General features: G+C 37.1%; 1 protein-coding gene across 4 annotated transcripts in view; it reads right to left on the bottom strand.

The window, feature by feature from the left end:
* Positions 1-3,355: 3,355 nt before the first annotated feature.
* Positions 3,356-20,014, bottom strand: part of LOC109920589 (prominin-1-A-like) — a 237,273-nt gene continuing 220,614 nt past the window's right edge. For 2 of the 4 annotated variants that reach the window (XR_007263570.1, XR_007263573.1), the window contains 3 exons: positions 16,479-16,568; positions 5,654-5,698; positions 3,356-4,237 (listed from right to left, as the gene is read on the bottom strand). Coding sequence is in view for 1 of the 4 variants with exons in the window: in XM_048604798.1 (XP_048460755.1) it covers positions 5,677-5,698 (22 nt within the window). In the remaining 3 variants the exon portion in view is untranslated. The remainder of the gene's footprint in view (positions 4,238-5,653; positions 5,699-16,478; positions 16,569-20,014) is intronic. The other 2 variants (XR_007263572.1, XM_048604798.1) reach the window with 2 other exon arrangements.

Raw genomic sequence — 20,014 nt, 5'->3', positions numbered from 1 at the left:
TGTACTGTAATAATTGTGTGATTTTGTACGTATTGCTTTTTCACTTAACTCTACTTGGATGTGATGAGTCCACTGTTTTCTCCACCTCCCTTCAGTTGTCTTCATTGCACACCTTTGTTACTTTACTTTCCATGGAAGATTTTGAATGTATTATTAAAAATTCCAATTGCCACTTTTATGCAATTTGGCAACCTGCTCGTTTTAAAATGTTTTTCAAAAAATCCTTTATCCTCATTGCTCTCTTTCAATGTTGCCTGCATATTTAACAATTAAACTGCTCACTGCATCTCAAAAATCTATGCAGATGAGAAATGGCAAGAATCCAAGCAGCGATCTTACAGCATTTCTCTCAGCATTTTTCCCCTATTTGTCACTATAGCAGCCACTAATACTAATTGAAAATCCAACTGCTTAAGCAGTCCTTTTTTTTCCGCTCTGGATTCCCATGACTTTTATTATTAATGAGATCTCTTTTGATACCTTGTTAAAGACTTTCCACAATAAACTATATCATTGACAATTTCACCATTTACTTGTAATATACTCAAAGTTGAGTTTTTGAGATACATCTGTCTTTGCCTTTCCCTTCTCCTTAGAGAAGTCCACTTCCTAGAATGATATCTGTTAGTTTTAGCTATTATTGTTAATCAACAATAGGTGTAAACTGCTTGGTTCATATTTTCTGTGCCTCTTAAAATCACAGATACTACATTTAATATTGATGCTCACTCTAGTTTTCTCGTCAACTACTGAAATTGTTCCAGAAATAGCCTCCGTAATTTTCATCACAAGGAGTTTGTTCGTGCTCAATCCACAATCAAGTACCTCCTCTACTTTGATTTTACAATTTGTGGATTATTAATTATGCATTTTCCACAACCATATTTGGCCATTTTGGAGTTAGGTTACAATCGCATTGAATGGTAGAACAGGCTAAGTTGGCTGAAACTCCTGGTCATATGCTTCTTGTTCATCTTTGGAGTCATCTTTGCACCCCACTATATTTTTTAGGCATATTTTCTTTTGATATTCATTTATATACTTCTCCTTGATGACCTTCGGTATATTGTTTCTCACCCTCTTATTCTTGTTATCCTTCATCTGGTGACAATTTATTTTGCATAGCAGTTGTTTGACCTTTGGAGAAATTGCTCCTTCAGACTGAATGGTCCCTTTCTATGCCTTAACTACTCTAGGATTCATTGAAAATTATATATTAGTTATAGCACACAAAAAAAGGCCACTTTTTGACCTATCATATCTGCACCAGCGAATGCTTACCTGCAACTGTTTCAAAACTAGCATGTATCAACCAGCCCAGCAAGCCTGGATCTTAATGCTGTTCCCCTGAAACCCAACAAATATGTTCTTTCCTACCTAATAGTCTTGGTGTTGAGCATTTCATTTGTACCAGCCGTTCCAAAGGCCACGAACATGTCTTCAATCATGTGCAAGTCTAGCCAGATCAACAGATAGTGTATTGCTTTAACTACATGACCTATTATATTTCTGTTGTCATGTATAGAGTTTCCTGACAAGACTTTTTGGATTAAAGGACTGAGTGCATGCCCTAGAGGAAACCAAGTAGCTTTTTTGGGATATCCCCAAAGAAACATTTAAAATGAAAAAAGTTGTTCAGTCTTTGCAATTAAAGTCATAGAGTCATACAGCACGGAAGCAAACCTTCTGGTCCAACCAGTCCATGTCAAACATAATCCCAAATTAAACTAGTCCCACCTGCCTACTCCTGGCCCATATCCTTCCAAACCTTTCCTATTCAATTACTTATCCAATGTTTAAATGTTGTAATTGTACCCACATCCACCACTTCCTCAGGAAGTTCCTTCCACATGCAAACCATCCTCTGTGTAAAAAACTTGCCCCTTGTGAAAACAGCGCAAAGCAGACATGTAAGTGATCTACAAAATAATTTGTTCAGTTGAGGATGGCATGAGGTGCATTAAAGTAATTTTTATGGCTTAAAGGTCCAAATAGTCAAAACGTAAAATAAGCCATTTGATGATACAACATCTCTTGGGAAATCAGCATGTGTTAACAGTTTTAGAATTGCTTCAACAGCATTTTGTAGCTCAACCACTTTCATGAAGAAAGAAAACCAGCAACAATGTATGTGGACATCACTTCCAAGTCATACACCATCCTAAATTAGCATGTGAAACTGACACTGGTCTATATTCTGGAATCTGCTGCCCAACACCATCATAAGAATTGTAATGACTGAAAATAGTAGTCTGCTGCTACCTTCTCAGGGAAACTACAAATGGGCACAAGTGTGGCCTTACCTCATTGTTACACTCCAAGAATAAAAACTAATCTCTAAACTCATCAAAATGGGATTACTTTTAATGATTACTATCATTTTTAGCTTTCAAAACATAATTTAATATATTTGCGTTAAGCATGATTTCATACACTTTAAATTGTTTATAAAGTTAAAGCAGAAATCCATACAATCATAGAATTACTACAGTATGGAAACAGGCCATTCAGCCCAACAGGTCCACACCATCCTTCTGAAGAGCATCCCACACAGTCCCATTCCCCTACCCTTTCCCTGTAACCCTATGTTTCCCATGGTTAGTCCACCTAACTTACACACCCCAGACACTATGGGCAATTTAGCATGGCCAATCCACTTAACTCGTATATCTTTAGACAGTGGGAGGAAACCTGAGCACCCGGAGGAAACCCATGCAGACACAGGGAGAATGCGCAAACTCTACACAGACAGTGGCCCAAGAGTGGGTCCCTGGTGCTGTGAAGCAGCAGTGCTAACCACTGAGCCACGATATATTGTGTTTAAGCAAACTTAAAAACTCATATAGGCTGACAAGTGTGGTATAACACATTTGACATCCATAGTGGCGAATTTATAATTTTGGTTATACCTTATCCACAGAGTTTTTCACCAGAACTGAGATAAAAATGGAAGGCCCTCAGGGTTTCATTTTACAGAATTCTAACATATGGCACACAAACAAATTGACCAAAGGAATATTAAAGCTTTTATGTTTCTGTGAAGATGTGTAGTACAGGAGAGATTATTAGGAGTTGGGTTTCATGGGTCAGATGGAAGAACAGTGAATTGAAAAACAAACAGGACCAAGTTTTGAAGATATAATTACATATTATTGTGGTGAAGCATTTCTTCAAAATGAAACAGACTCAAAACGTTTCTGGGAATGTTCTTTTTGGAAAGTACAGTTAACAAAGTGCCTAGTATCCAAGATATTTTATTGAATATTCAAAATAGAAGTTTCCATAAATCTATAACTATGAACATATTTACAAATTCAATTCTAAAAAAGTTGTGATTAAAGTATATAGTATTTGCACATTCTACTTAACAATGACAGAACCTGAAGGACACAATGCAAGACACAAAGTTGTGTTTAAATGCTTTGGATATTGTGCACCTTAAATATAAAATGGCGCACATGATTATTAGATTATGGCAGTAGTACAGTAAATTCAAAGATCTAACCAATATTACTACAATATTCTACATTAATTGTAGCATAAACATCTTCAAACAAAACAGTTAAAGATACCATCTAATTTAGAAAAGTAATTGGATTTTCTTGTATAATAGCTCACTATTTACTATTGCAAACTCTCAAAATTTGCATCTCATTTAACAAAAGGCATGATAAACTGTAATAAACTATTTCTCCCCACCCCCAAAATCTACAGCTAGCCATACAATACAGAAGTACAAATCCATCAATTGTAATTAGCATTCAATTTTTAAGTATATTGTTGCATTTAAGAATTGCTAAATCAACATTCCACATATACAAAATATTTAACCTGATTAACAGTATGCAAAATTAACTACATTAAGAATTACAAGAATGATTAATTCAATAGCCTTATAATACACAATATCCAGAATAAAGAAGTAATGAAAGCTGTCTATAAGGAAATAAACAGTAAAAAGAAAATGCTAACATAAAGTGTGAGCAAAAAAATAGCATTATGATTTTACATAGTCAGATACTACGCCAAGATGTAGGATAGGGGACTACAGAAATGAAAACATACTTTCCAAGTGTTCAACTGTTTATTCTGAATATACATCTGAATATCAAAGAGAATAACAAGGTGCACACTGACTAAGAAATGCACTGGGGCAGATGCCTCTGAAGGCCTTTTTTGCAGGGTATATAAAGATGTCTATTGATTGCTGCACCCACCAAAATGTTTGATGGTCCTCCTGTTGGCAGCACAGAAAAGTATAGAGATATGAAATTTGAAGAAAATGTGTAAGTCACAACCAAAATATGCAATTATTTCTCCTTGATGTTGGACTGAATTATATCAAATTTGACGGCAGTTGTTCATTGATAATCTGTAGCATGAAAGTGAATTGTTTTCCCACATTAGCACATTTCAGACAAGTTTCAAATTAAACTTGCTCAAGGTATTTATTGATTTAGAGGAGTAAGCTAATTGTTGAGTATTCTGATCCATCAATATCTGTTTTCTAAATAAAACCCACAATTGACAACTGATTAGGTTGTCTGCAAAGCTAATACGCAAACATTGACACAGACATTTGGAGCTGCATTTTCAACCCAGAGTTGTGAACTCAATGCCTGGATCATTTCCAAGTTCCAGTGCTGGGCCTTGCCATGTCTATGGTGTTGATTATTACTGCATTTCAAATTGAGTTAATAACATTTAAGAATATCAGATCCAGAAATTATGATGAGCTGTGCATCAAAATGTTCACAAACACGGATTTTTTTAAATATATGAAAAATATTAAAAGCTCTATAATCTATATTGTTCAAATACCAATCTAACCGGAAGTAGTAATTTACAGATTATAGATTTCTGAACATACTAAAAATCAGTTCAAGATATTTTCAAGATTCCTTTTGAGAGTACATGGGAGTATAAACTGTTGATCTGGCTGGGTTTGGTTTCTCAATCTCAAAATGTATTTTAATAAACTTGCAGCTTAGTTCAACAGGCCGGTTTGTCTTGGATGGTATCAAGCTTCTTAAGTGTCACTGGACCTGCACTCATCTAGACAAGTGGGGAGGTTTATAGAACACTTTTGACTGGTGCCTTAAAGATGGTGGACAAGAGATCAATTACTTGCCACAGAAATCCCAGCTTCTAACCTGCACTTGTAGCCATGATTCTTACATGGCTGGCCAAGTTCAGTTTCTAATCAATGGACAACCCCAGGATGTTAATGGTGAGGAATTCAGCGATGGTAATTCCATTGAATATCAAAGGAGGTGATTCATCTTCTGTTGTTCAAGATGATCATTGCCTGGCACCTGTGTAGTGCAACTGTTGCCATTTATCAGTTGAAGCCTTAATGTTGTTTGGGTTTTATGTGGACATGGGATGCTTCAGTATCTAAGGAACTGTGAATGGTGCTGAACGTTCGTGCAATCATCAACATATATTATAAATTCTGACTTTATGACAGATGGAATGAATGAAACAGTTTAAAATGGTTGGGCCTAGGGCATTGTTCTAAGCAATTCCTGTAGAACTGCCCTGGGACTGATGCATGCAGATAAACAAATTGAATCCAAACATTGAGAAAAAACCAGCAGCTTGATTCTGTTAATATCAAAATGATTTTAAAAAACAATCTTAAGAAGCCTACCTTCAAGAAGCTGCCCAATGCGTCTACCAGTATTCCATAATACTGCTACAATTTTAGACAAAAATGAAAATGTTAGCATAGGCAAAATTTCAGCATTGTTGTTATTCCATTTAATTTTAAAGACAAGAAATGCTATTTGCTCAATACTGTGAGGAATTTCTTCCAATATGGCCTATTCTATCCAGTTCTAACATTCACATTAATATTTCATTAAAATTATGACTACATATTTATTAGCAGTCACAGCTACGCAATACAAGATACTAAATATAATTTTGTTCAACATTTGTATTGACAAATTTGAATGCAATAAACTATATAGCTTTACAAAGCACAAACACTTCACAGTTCTAAAATCTAAAAGGTGATAAGGCACACAGGAAGGGTGAACACTACTGGGTAAGAAATAGAGACTGATTCTTTATATGGGGTAGGGGAATCTTGTCGGAGATTTTAGGAATATCTGTCTCAGGCAACTACTGGCTGTTTGTTTCAAAATGAAACAAATAATATGTTATTCGTAATACAAAGAATAGTGCAGCACAGGAACAGGCCCTTTGGCCCACCAAGCCTGTGCTTGCACAGGTAATGATGAATTATAAAATTTAGCTTTCCTTTGCAGCACTTTATGACTGTTATGTATATCTTATGAGCTCAAAGAACATTCGTTATTGATACAAAAGCATTAAATATAATACTAAGCACAACTTACAAATTATTATTGACATTGTTCGATACAATATACAGTGTCAATTTGTGATCAAATTCAGTATCTTGGCAATGTTACTCTAAAAGATCAACATTTATTCAGTCCACCTCATTCAACAACAGGTCCAGATATCAGAAATCTTTATAGTAAACCATTTTCTGATGTTGTGACTCCATTAGCATGACAGAGTCCTTGAAACGATACTTCGTCCACTTTCCAGTCAAAGCTTTGTCAATATTCATTCTATGTCAACAACTAAATCATTCTTTTTTGTAGGATCTCGCCTTTCAATTATCGATTCTCTAGTGCCAGACTTTAACTTTAACTGTAACATTCACTTTTTAATGTAGAAGACCCCTGTTGGCTGCAGTGACTCTCATCTTGGGTTGTGGTGTGGAAGAAGAAATGAAGAGCTGTGGTTATTCCTGCTGAAAAGTGTGTAACTGCCAAATGACAGTTCTTCATAAACTGCAATGTTCCACTGAAAGAAAATATATCCAGAATCTCTCAAATAATTAATAAAGTACTTACTGCTGCTCAGGGAACAGCAAATGGTTTTCAGAGGAGAATGAATATTGCAATAGCTTTTAAAAAAAATTGATGTTTTAGTGTCTATTAACTGTCACCAAAATCTGATTACTCATTATTTTATACTTCTATCTTATTAGTTGTTATTCAATGTTCAACTGAGCAATATATAAACTGAGAAATTAGACTAGTCCGCCAGGGGTGAAATGCCTTTAATTTAACCTTAAGCAGTATGTAAGCCATAGAAATGGCATGCTTTTGTATTATATTGTGATTAAAAACTATTGGGAATTCCTGAAGGAGACAGTAAAATTAGAAATTTGATATTGGTAATTGTGAATCAGTTGGGAGTACCCTTAACTCTTAAGTCAAAATGTTCTGGATTCAAGACTCACTCGAGAGACTTGACCATACACATCAGTGCAGTACTATGGGAATACTGACAGAGGGGCTGTCTTTTGGATGAGCGGATAAACACAGGCATGTCTGTTCTCAGTTGGATGTAAAAGATCCTACTGTACTACTTCAAAAAAGGGCAGAGGTGTCATTTCTGGTATTGGGATAAATTTTTTTCTAACCACTACCACTGGAGAACTACAGTTTGTGAGAACTTACTTTCACAAATTTGCTCATTTATATTACAATAGTAAGTATGCTTGCAAAGAGATTGTAATGTGCTGAGTTCATGAGAAATAGTTTTTAAAGGTTAATCAGACTTGCGTTAAAGAAGGTAAGCCAGCAACTGATATCTATTTTAATTTTCATGGGGAATATTACAAAGTTTCACAGGCAAAGGGAATGGCTCTAAGTGATGAGATATGCTTAAATTATTTTTACCGGAGAAAGGTTATAACGGAAGTCATATTCAAAGTCTTCAAAATATAATTGACGTTTACATTACACGCTGTTTGACTTTTCTGTCCTCATTAGAGTACGGTAAATGTGGATCAGTTTCCAAGCCGGAGTTAATTCCTTCAAAAAGCTGCATTTGCAAGGGAATGTGACAGAAAGAAAAATGTGAAGGCCTGAACTTGAACTCCAGAAAAAGAAGGTGGCAAGGGAGATAAAGAAAGAGAATTTCAAAGCATGTAAGAATTCAGACAATGTTTTGTATTTCTTCACAGCAGTGCAGGGAGAAGGTTAATGATCTAGCGTACTTAGAAAGGGTAGTTGCCAACATCCTCTCTACTACCTCATGCCACCATTCACTCTAACTCTGCTATTGACACTAACATTACCAAGGCTCATGGATTATAGCTCAAAAACATGTAGCGATATTGTCCTGAAGACAAAGTTGTCTGCAAGCCCAAAGAAGCAAGCAGGGAGCTGTTGCCAATCTGACTTTCATGTCAAGAATTAGCACTATCTAGGTTTTCAGGGAAGGTGAGGAGAATTGGGAGCTGCATCGAAGTGAGATGACTTTAGCTAATAATGAGATGCAAATACATGGAAATAAGGTAGTTGCCACTCATTAGTGAGGTTCAGAACTCTTGTTAAAACCCTACGGGGAAAATGAGATTTTGTTTTCCGTTTTCACTGGGTTTTGCCAACTTTCTTGCCATCGCTCATGCTGCTCAAAATTTGCCAGGGATAAAGAAATGTTATTTGACAGGCGAGATAAGAAGGTGTAGAGCCGGATGAACACAGCAGGCCGAGCAGCACCACTGGAGCAGGAAGGCTGACGTTTCAGGCCTAGACCCTTGATTAAAAAAGTTAGAAACGATATTTGAGAATTTGAGAACTGTAATAACAATGGGATAATTTTGAAACAGCATCTCAATAGCATCCTGGAGAATGGGAAAGTTTCAAAAATAAGAAAAAAGTGATGATTCTGGCAGATTAGTACAATATATCACTCAACCAACGAGGAGACAGCAGATCTCCATTTGTAAATCCACAATCAAAATGGCTGAATAGAAGATTCTGGTATTGGGGAGGAGACAGATAGTAGAAGTTATTCTGGTAAGTAAAAATAATACAATGGAGAATAAAATTGAAGTAAAGAGACCAGTACACTTTCAGTTGTAGTACAGGGCATATAAGAGCAAATTGCAGGAAGTGCAAGTTCAATCAAAGGCATTTGACACATAAGGAGACTTCTGAAATAACAGTAACATTAAAACAAAAAGAAAGTATTTTAAAAAAAGTAGAAATAGTACATTGCAAAGTGTTGTTTCAAAACCCAGTAGAATGGTGGATATGACTCAGGATAGTCAAGGGGATTCTTCCCTAGATACTGATGAGGTGGATCAGGTTACTAAAGGCTGTAGAGGTCCCAAGAGAGAAGAATTTCATTTGCTGTCTAAAAAGACAAGTAAACAAATTAATATTTTGAGAAATAGTTGGACAGTCAGTCAATCATTGATGTAGCTAATGATATGATTTGGTCTTTCAATTGGTTTGGAAAGATATTATTAGGGGCTTTTAGAAAGACAATTGCCTAGTGGTATTATTATTGCATGATTAATCCAGAAACTCGGCTAATGTTCTTTGAACCTTGGGCAGGGTTCAATTCCAGCAATGGCAAATGGTGGAATTTGAATTCAAAAAAGAATCAGGATTTAAGGGTCTAACGATGACCATAAAACCATTGTCAGAAAAACCCATCTGCTTTACTAATGTCCTTCAGAGAAGGAAATCTGCCATCCTTACTTGGTCTGGCCTACATGTGATTCCAGATCCACAGCAATGTGGTTGACTCTTGACTACCCTCTGGGCGATTAGGGGTGGGGATTAAATGCTGGCCTAGACAGAGATGTCCACATTCCATGAGTGAATAAAAAAATACTAATGATATATATGAACCTGTTTTCTTGTATAAATTCAATTTACAAAATGACTTAGTAATCAGGCTTGTTACTGTGGGAAATGTTCCTAGTTTACCTATTAATGGGGTAGATTTAATGCTGGGTAATAATTTGGGAGGTATTAAGGTATTGCACCTGTAAGAGTTTTGAGAAAACTGAAGTGACAGAAACTGAAATTTTGCAAGAACAACGTTCTGAATTGTTTGCAAATTATGGAGTAATTCAGCCCAACCTCAAAAGAGTGGTCAAAAGAGTGGATGGAATGAAATGGAATTAATCGAGATGGTGGATTATATGGGACTTCCCTTGGGAATTTGAAAAAAAGTAAAATTCTCAAAAATAGAGAAGCTGAATTAGTTAGGTGAACTTCTTTGATTGTAGCCTAGCAGGCAGATCCTGGTTTGTGGAGATAATCTCAGATAGTATATTTTGAAAAAGAATCAGAAAGGATCCCTGAGAATTATCTGAAAAAAAAATGACATGGAGAAGAAAGTGGAGACTTCCTCACAAACAAGCAAATGAAGGTTGGATAGCAGTCGATCAAGTTGTTATTCTTTTGCGAGTTTCCCCGCAGTGAAATTTTAAAACTTGTTCATGAGATTCTGATGGTCACTGGCCATGACTAAATAGTAATTCAGGAACAAGAAAGACTCAGGTTAAAATGGTGAAGCACTTTTATTGGTCAGGTTTGGAGATATGGTTGAAGTCTGCAAGACAGACAATGCTCATCGATTTGTCAGGAAGCCCCAGTTAAACCAACTATATTGGTTGTATTTCCTAGGTTTGATGATCTATTCAGTATGGTTCTAGCAGCTTGTATGTGATCGCCACACAAATCTAAACAGCGGCATCAATATCTTTCAATCATTATGGATTTGTCTATCCAATTTCCAGAGGCAAGTCTTTAAAAAAAAACATAAAGGAAGTAATCAAAAGATTAATTCAGTTTTTCACCAGGCCTGGGATATTGAGAGAGGTTAGTTTTATCAGAGATTAAGTTGTGCATCACAACTATTGCAGGAGTCAATGTGTAGTTTAGGATTAAAGCAGATCAAATCATGCACATGCCACTCTCAGTCTCAAGGTACATCCAAATTTAGAAACAATGATTAAATTTATTGCCATGAATATCTCAATCCATTTCATTTTTACTGCTTGCCATTAGAGATGTACCTAACAAGTCAACTGGTTGCAATCTCTTTAGGTTTGTTTATGGGCATGAAAAAGGGGGGCACTTAAATTCAAAGAGAAAATTAAGCCCAAGAAGAAGTCACTCACACTATCTATTCAAGCTTCAAAAAAGAATGTGAACAGCATGTGCAGGATCATCAGAATGTCAAGGTTTGCCAAAAAATCAATAAAAAACCAAACCGATAAGACGGCTGAAACCCAGACTGTACAACCTGGGTATAAACTATTAGTTCTGTTACCTTAATCAGGTGAACTACTGAAAGCTAGGTTTATTAGACTTTATTTTGTCTATTATGGTTAGAAACAAAATGAGATAAGCAATGCAAATTGTGTCCAGACAGAAGGAAACATAAATGAATGCATCATATAAATATGCTGAAACAACGTTATGACAGAGAGGCTGGTCAACTAGTGAATATACTCCGGTAGTAAAGAGGGAAAATGGTGATCTCAATATGATATCAAGATCTGATTGACCACTTAAGATTCTGCTTTGATTACAGGAAAGTACTGCTGCAACAAAACTGACTCTAATTCAATTCTGTGACTTGAGAACTGAGAACAATTGGAAATTTGCACTTAGTAAGCAAATCAATTTTTCTAAAAGGTAAATAGCAAATTCTAGCTAAAGTAAAGTCTGCTTTCATAATCCCAGATGGCCTACAGAATGTAAGATTATGCCATTTGGAATGAATAATGCACCAGTTACCTTACAAAGGTTCATAAACCAAAATTACACAATTATATTATGTACAAAAGTTGATTTGAAGGTAAATTTAGCAAAACGTGAATTTGCCAAATCCAAAATCATCTACTTGGGACATGTTGTTTATGGAAGATCAAGTATTAATACAGGGATTGAGTTCAAGAGCCATGAAGTTATGCTTCAGCTATACAAAATGCTGGCTCGGCCACATCTGGAGTATTGTGTCCAGTTCTGGTCGCCTCATTACAGGAAAGATGTGGAAGCGTTGGAAAAGGTGCAGAGGAGATTTACCAGGATGTTGCCTGGAATGGAGGGAAGGTTTTACGAGGAAAGGTTGCGAGAGCTAGGGCTTTTCTCTTTAGAACGACGAAGGATGAGAGGTGACTTGATAGAGGTATACAAAATGATCAGAGGTATAGATAGAGTGGATAGCCAGAGACTTTTTCCTAGGGTGGAGGTAACTATTACGAGGGGGCATAATTTTAAGGTGAGTGGAGGTAGATTATAGGGGAGACGTCAGAGGTAGGTTCTTTACTCAGAGAGTGGTAGGGGTGTGGAATGCATTGTCGGAGAGGGTAGTGGACTTAGCCTCATTAGGGGCATTTAAGCGGTTATTAGATAGGCATATGGATGTTAGTATAAGGTAGGGGAGGAGGTCAGATAGACCTTAGGTTTAGGGTAAAAGTTCGGCACAACATCGGGGGCCGAAGGGCCTGTACTGTGCTGTACAGTTCTACGTTCCATGTTCTATTTATTGCCCAGAAAAGCTAAAGTTAAAGCAATTATGGACTTTCCTGTCCCCAAAACAAAACAGGAAAGATTATGGGTCCTCAAAACTGTATAGGTTCTGCCTGAAGTTTGACTTTAACAAACTAGTTGAAGAAAAATGTACATTTTAAGCAGGCAGAGTTTTGTCAGACCAGTTTTTAGGAATTGGACATGTGTTTTGGCTGCTCTAAATTTCAACAAATCCTTCAACATAGCTACTGATATCAGTGATGTAGGTGTAGGAGCAATGTTGCTCCAAAACATTCAGTGTTCCATTTCTCGAGAAAACTTAATACATATCAGCAAAACTACTCCACAATTGAGAAGAAAATAATTAAAAGTATTTGTTATGGATAATCAAGGAGTGGCATTATTTTACACTGATCCTCATCCACTGGTCTTTTTGGAAAAGTTCTGCAGGAAGGAAGGATATAATTGTATTGGAGGCAATTCAGTGAATGTTCACTAGATTAACTCCCGAAACAAAAGGCTTGATTTATGAAGAGAGTTTGAGCAGTTTAGGTTAATGCTCGCTAGCATTTGGAAGGATGAGAGGAGATCTAATTGAGGTATACAAGTTGCTAAAGGGGTTTGACGAGGCAGATGTAGAGCAATTTGTTTCCCTTGTGGGGCAATCTAGAAATCATAGATTTAGACTAAGGGGATGGCAGATTTAAAACAGAGATAAAAAGAAATTATTTCTGTTAAAGGGTCATGAAACTATGAAATTTACTACCCCAGATGTAGTGGAACTGGGTACACTGAATAACTTTAAGAAGGAGATAGATTATTTTATTAATAATGGGTTGAAGGGTTATGGAGAGCAACAGGAAGGTGGAATTGAGACCAAGGTGAGATCAACCACAGGCACAATGAATTAGAATTAGAGTTAGAATTAGCTTAATTGTCACATGTAGTCATATGAGTACAGTGAAAAGTTTACAAGTTGTTACTTATGGTGGAGCAGGCTCAAGGAGCTGAATTGCCAATTCCTGCTCCTAGTTTTTATGTTCTTATGCATGAAGAATCTTCAATTGTTTTGATTAAGGATAATCTTGCAGCTCTTCAACCTAAAACTTAAGGATGTTGCTGAGAAAAACAATGGCTGGATATAACATGGCCTTCAGGAGTGTGTTTTGGGTAGGACACCATATCAAATAAGCTGGGTGGTGAGTCTACCACCTTTCGACCCATTCCTGAGCTCACCACCGTAATCTAGAGGGCGAGAGGGATCTAACTCAACAGTCTACCCATCACTTGCACTTAAATAATTCAGCTCAGTTGAACAACTGGACTTGTTAAAAGCTCAATTAACTTCAACGTTAAACTGCTGATACTAAAACACAGGTGGGATTGGGATTCCAGATTTCTTTTAAGTGCTTCAGACTCCAGATGAAGGGAGACACTATCATTGCATGGAACTCCATGTTCACTAGGTGCACCCCAGAGAGGATATCACGCTCTCTTCCCTCCTGTTTAAAACCCACCCACCATCCGCCTTGCCTCCCCTGAAGATTTGACAAAGCACCCAGACTTACTTGGATTTGGTATCCATGGGACCTCCTGTGTGGGCTGCCTGCCTATCAATGTCTTGTGTGGCACTTTTCCAAATTGCTTCTGAAAATCTATTCAGATAACAATCAAAGACTCCTTTGTCCATTTTGTTGACCTCTTTATAAAACTTGGCTGGATTATAGCCACAATCTGCTCTTACAAATTCATACTAACTTTTTGATTGCCTCAGATTTGTTCAGATGCTCCCTAGTAGATTCCAGTAATACTCCTGACAACTGACATTAGAAATGCTGTATCTGGCTTTTCCATTGTTGCTGCCTTAAATAATAGGAATGACATTTGCAAAAGCGATGAACTACTTTAAGATTAAATATTCTACTTCAAATTCGTTTGAAGTAAAATAGGTTTTATTTTAAATCTTTAGGGAACTTTGAACAAAGCAAGAAACTCTTCCCCCCTCTCTGCCCAACTGCCCAACAAACATCCAGTACCTCCCAAAGTGGCCTGTAGGAAACCCTGAATGCATGTTGCTGGCCAACTGTGATGAAAGCTAATGGAACATTATATTTTATTGCAAGAAGAATGGAATGCAAGAATATGGAGGTTTATAGGGCATTGCTGAGACCAAATCTGGAGTACTGTGTAGGATACTGGTCACTCTACTTACAGAAGGATGTTAATGCATTGGGAACAGTTCAGCAAAAGCTTACTAGATCAATACCTGAAATAAACATTTTCCCTTATGAGCAAAAGGTTAGATAAGCGAGGCCTGTACAATCTGGAGTTTGGATGAATCGAGGGTAACTTAATCAAAACGTATACAATTCTGAGGGGGTTTGATCAGGTAGATGTGGAAAGGATGTTTCCTGTTGTAGTAGAATTGAACTAAGGTTCATGGTTTAAAAATATAGGGTCGCCCATTCCTTCTCTCAGAGGTTTGCAAGTCTTTGGAATGCCCTTCCTCCAAAAATAGTGAATACAAAATCTTTAAATATTTTTAAGGCAGAGGTAGACAGGTTCTTGATTATCAGGGGTATGAAAGATTGAAGGCGTGCAGGAATGTAGATTTGAGGTTAAAATCAGATCAGCCATGATCCTATTGAATAGCAGAGTAGGCGCGAAGGACTAAGTGACGCACTCTAGAATTTCAAAGAATGCAAGGTGATCGTACTAAAACTTGAACATATTCAAAGGAAAAAAAATAAGGTGGACGCAGGTAAAATGTTTTCACTGGTTGGGGAATCTAGAACCAGGAGAAACATTTCAAAATAAAGGGAAAGCCACTTAGGACTGAGATCAGGAGAATTTCTTTTACTCAGAGCATTGTAAATCTTCAGATATCTCTAATTCAGAGAGCTAGGGAAGCTCAGTCATTGAGTATGCTTAAAGAGGTGATGTACCAAACTCTAAATATCATTAATGAAAAGGGATATAGGATGATTAAGAAAAAGTAATTGAAGTGGATGAGCACGCATGATCCCACTGAACGGGGGAAGCAGGTTTGAGGGACTGAATGGCCTACTCCTCTCCTATGTTCCTACCTTTCTGATCTTCCTGCCAAAATGAACAACTTCATATTTCCCCACATAACACTCCTTCTGTCAAACTTTGATAAAGGATTCTACTTCCATTGGTCTATAAGATTGAGTGGTAATTTCACTGAGGTGTGTAAAATTATAACAGCATTTGATGTAAAAATGACAGGAAAGCTATTTCCTCCGGTGAGGGATTTCAAAACAATGCAAGTCATTCAAATGTGAAATGAGGGTGTACATTTTCACACGGATGGCAATGGAAACTCTATCCCTCAAAAGTCTCTGGATGCTGGGTCATTGAGGTTTTTTGGACTGAAATCTATTTTTATTACATTGCTATTGAATATGGAACAAATTTAAGTAAATAGGGTTTGGGCAGAGATGAATTGTGATCTCATTGGATGGTGGAACAAGCTCAAGCGACTATATTACCTATCTCTGTTTCTATAACTGAAGATGAACAGAGCTATTATTGATCAGATTAAGGGAGTTTTAATAAATAGTTTTGTTGCTTAGATCATTCAATGAAATAATATTTCAATTTTCAAATTAATTGTGGTTCAATGGGTAGCACTCTTGACTCCAAATTGAAGACTGGAATCAAGTTTCATGTCTTGAGCAAAAAGGTCTCAGCTGACAGACCAGTGCATTACTGAAGGAGTACTGCAAGGTGTAACCTTACTATTATGGGTATCACCTTTTGAATGCAATGTTAAGCCAAGGCTCCATCTGCCTTCTCAAATATGCATAAAAGAATCTATTGTATTACAGGTATTTTGCGGACGAATAGTGATTAACCCACAATGCCTTGATTAATATTTACCTAAAAATCAACATCACTAAAATCAGATTATCTGGTCGTTATTGCCTTGCTGTTTATGAAGGTTTGCTGTCATGATTCCTATATTACAAGAACTCCTACATTTAAAACATTCAATTGGTTCTGAAGTGCTTTGGGGCATCTTGAGGTCACTAAAGGTTGTATGGCAACTTCCTTTCTTTCTATGTGATGCTATTCCGTAATTTCCTTTTGAACAAAAAGAGAAAAATATAGTATATCTAGTACCTTAACAACCCAGGAGTATCTCACCAACCAGAGAGCTTTGGAGGAGCTGAAGCTCTGGGGAATCTGGTCAAAGTATCATAAGGAGGACTGCTATTGATGTGAATAAAACCAAAATCAATTAAGCCAAAATATTTACTGCCATCAGTTAAACAGCTATATGTTCTACATTGCCTTTGATATCATGCCATTTAAAATAAAACATGCATCTGTTACTTCAAAATAATCATTCTTCACTTCATTCAAATAGAAACCACAATATTTTATGAAATGGAAAATTTGCCTTCAAGTATTTTTTTGAGAAATGAACAATGCTTTAGTTCTCAAACATAACATTGTATTTAAAAGAATATTTGTTTGCCTTTGAATGTACATTTAAAATATTTACATATTACTAAATTGAAGTAAAATTTATAACACTACAAATCTCATGAAAATAACTTTAACATGCACATATGGGTACACTAAGAAACTAATTATAGTTTGTCAGTGTTTACACATGGTATGCATCACTACCCATTCAAATCAGACACAAAGCATGCTTTCAACCACCCATTCTCTGAAATGAACTATCGCTATCTTATATTTTAGAGAAACATTAGACTGTATAATAAAAATTAGTCCATGTAAATCCTATCAATCTAGAGGATGATTATTTCAATTCTTAGAGAGATTTCCGTTTGGTGCTATGTGAACATGCATTTATTCGAACAGCTGATCCACCTTGCAACTTATGGGACTATACTGAAATAACTTAGTCCAAAACATATTCTGAACTTTGCATCGTTTCAATTGGACCAAATTCAAAAGCCTTGATTTCCTTCAGTTTAATTTTTTCTTTTACATTTTATTCCACAAATTACTTTTAAGAATATATGGGCTAAGATAGTCATGATTCACAAATAAACATCCTGCTACTTCTATCAGTTTAAAACTTGGTGGTTAAGGAAATTGTGAACTATAGTGAATATGGAAATTCATTTTAGATTTTATTTTAATGCATAATATAGATTATTGTCAGTTAGCAGTAAGGCGATAGCAACTATATGAATGGTCTGTGTTAAACATAAAATATTAGAGCTGTTTCACTCATAGTGAACTGTACAACGGACAAAAGATAACAGCAATTCTCATCTCTGCTTCACACCAAGATTATGGATAAGAAAAAATGAATCGTACTTGTGTATTGTGTTAATTTATATCAATAGTGCTAAATTATAACTTGAAATTGCAAGATCAAAAACAACTCTTAAAAAGTGACATTCAGGAATGAAAATGTCAGTATTTCAGCCATTTGATCAGGGATGAAGAGCTACAGAGATCTCTGCTAAAAGGCAAATGGAGGGCAGCAAGAAAGAATGGTCAATCTAGGCAAAGTTGGCTGGTAAATGTTACATAGTGACTGCAGATGAGCTACAGTGGATGTATGATCATGGTCCATGACAGATGAGCATCATAAACCAGGAGAACAGATTTCCTGACAAGAGTCACTATAAGCAGCAGCAGTAGCAGCTGTTGTATGCAGGTGATGGGCATTCGCTTGAGACCCAAAATGGAAAGACCAAATCTATGGTTGTTAGGGTTAAGAAGTGCTTGCTGGTAATATCTAAATCCAGAAATAAACATAAAAGTGTGTGCTGAATTTGGATTTTCAAAAAGTTTTTGATGAGATCCCATATAAGTGGTTGGTGTGCAAAACTAAAGCACACAAGATTGACAGTGTATATTAGCATGGACTGAAAACTAGTTGATAGACAGGAAACAGCGTGTGAATAAATGGGTCTCAGTCCAGGTGGCAGGCAGTGACTAGTGGTGGACTGCAAGGATCAGTGCTTGGTCCCAACTATTCACTATAAATATACACTCCACACGACTTGGGTGAGGAAACCAAATGCAACATTTACAAGTTTGTTGATGATACAGAAATGGGTAGGATTGAGAGTTGTGAGGAGAAAGCAAACAGGTGGCACAGTGATTCAGTGGTTAGCACTGCTGCCTCACAGTAGCAGGGACCTGGATTCGATTTCAACCTTGGGTGACTGTCTGTGTGGAGTTTGCACATCCTCCCCGTGTCTGTGTGGGTTTCCTCCGGGTGCTCTAATTTCTTCCCACAGTCCAAAAATGTACAGGTTAGGTAGATTGGCAATTCCAAATTTACTATAGTGCCCAGTGATGTGTAGGCTAGGTGGATTAGCCATGGGAAATGCAGGGTTAGAGGGATAGGGTGGGGGGGTGGTTTTGGGTGGGATGCTCTTCACAGGATCGGTGTGGACTCGATGGGTTGAATGGCCTGCTTCCACACTGTAGGAATTCTATGATTTTGAAGATGCTTCAACATGATTTAGACAAGTTTAAAGAGTAGTCAAATACATTGCACATGAGGTACAATGTGGCTGAATGTGTAATTATATAATTAAGTGTGTGAAACACAAGGGTAGAGCATTATTTACATGGCAATATATTGGGGAATTTGGGGATCTGTGTGTCCTTGTACACCAGTCAATGAATGCAGACAGGTGGGAGTGGCAAGCAATTAGGAAGGAAATGGTATGTTGGCCTTCATGGCAAGGGGATTCGAGTTCAGAAATAGGGATGTCTTACTGCAGTTATACAGGGCCTTGGTAAGATCACACCTGGAGTACTGTTGCCATAAAGGGAGTTCACTAGGCAGATACGGGGGATGGCAGGAATGTCCTATGAGGAGAGATTGGTTCAACTGGCCTATATTCAGTAAAGTCGAGACAGATGAGAGGGGATCTGACTGAAACAAACAAATTCCAATAGGGCTGAACAGACTAGGTGCAGAGAAGATGTTTTCCCTGGCTGGGGAGTCTAGAATCAGGGGTCAATCTCAGGATAGGGGATAGAACTTACATTTAGCATTGAGATGTGAAAAGAATCTTCAGTCAAAGGGTAGAGAATCTATGGAATTTTCCACCACAGAAGAAGACTGGAGGGTAGCGAATGTTGTATCCTTACTCAAGAAGGGTTGCAAAGCAAAACCTGGGAACTATAGACTGGTGAGCTTAATATATGTGGTAGGTAAATTACTTGAGAAGATTCTGAGGGATAAGAAATACATGCATTTGGAAAGACAGGGTTTGATTAGGTGTAGTCAGCACGGCTTCTTGCCTGGGAGATCATGCCTCACAAATCATTTAGAGTTTTTTGATGAAGTGACCATGAAGGTTGATGAGGGCAGGGCAGTAGACATCATCCATATGGATTTCAGTAAGGCCTTTGATAAGGTTCCACATGGTAGGCTGCTCTGGAAGGTTAGATTGCATGGAATCCAGGGACAGCTGCCAAATTGGATACACAAATGGCTTGATGGTAATAAGCAGAGAATAATAATGGAAGGATGCTAGTCGGACTGGAGGCCTGTGACTAGTGGTGTACGTCAGGGGTCGATGCTGGGCCCATTGCTGTTTTTTTATCTATATCAATGACTTGGGTGAGAATGTACAAGGCATGATTAATAAGTTTGCAAATGACACCAAAATAGGTGGTATCGTGGACAGTGAGGAAAGTTATCAGAA

Source organism: Rhincodon typus, chromosome 1 (genome assembly GCF_021869965.1).
Source record: "Rhincodon typus isolate 14 chromosome 1, sRhiTyp1.1, whole genome shotgun sequence".
Taxonomy (NCBI): Eukaryota; Metazoa; Chordata; class Chondrichthyes; order Orectolobiformes; family Rhincodontidae; genus Rhincodon; species Rhincodon typus.
Note: the sequence above shows the minus strand (reverse complement) of the source record. Positions and strands in the feature narration are given on the sequence as shown.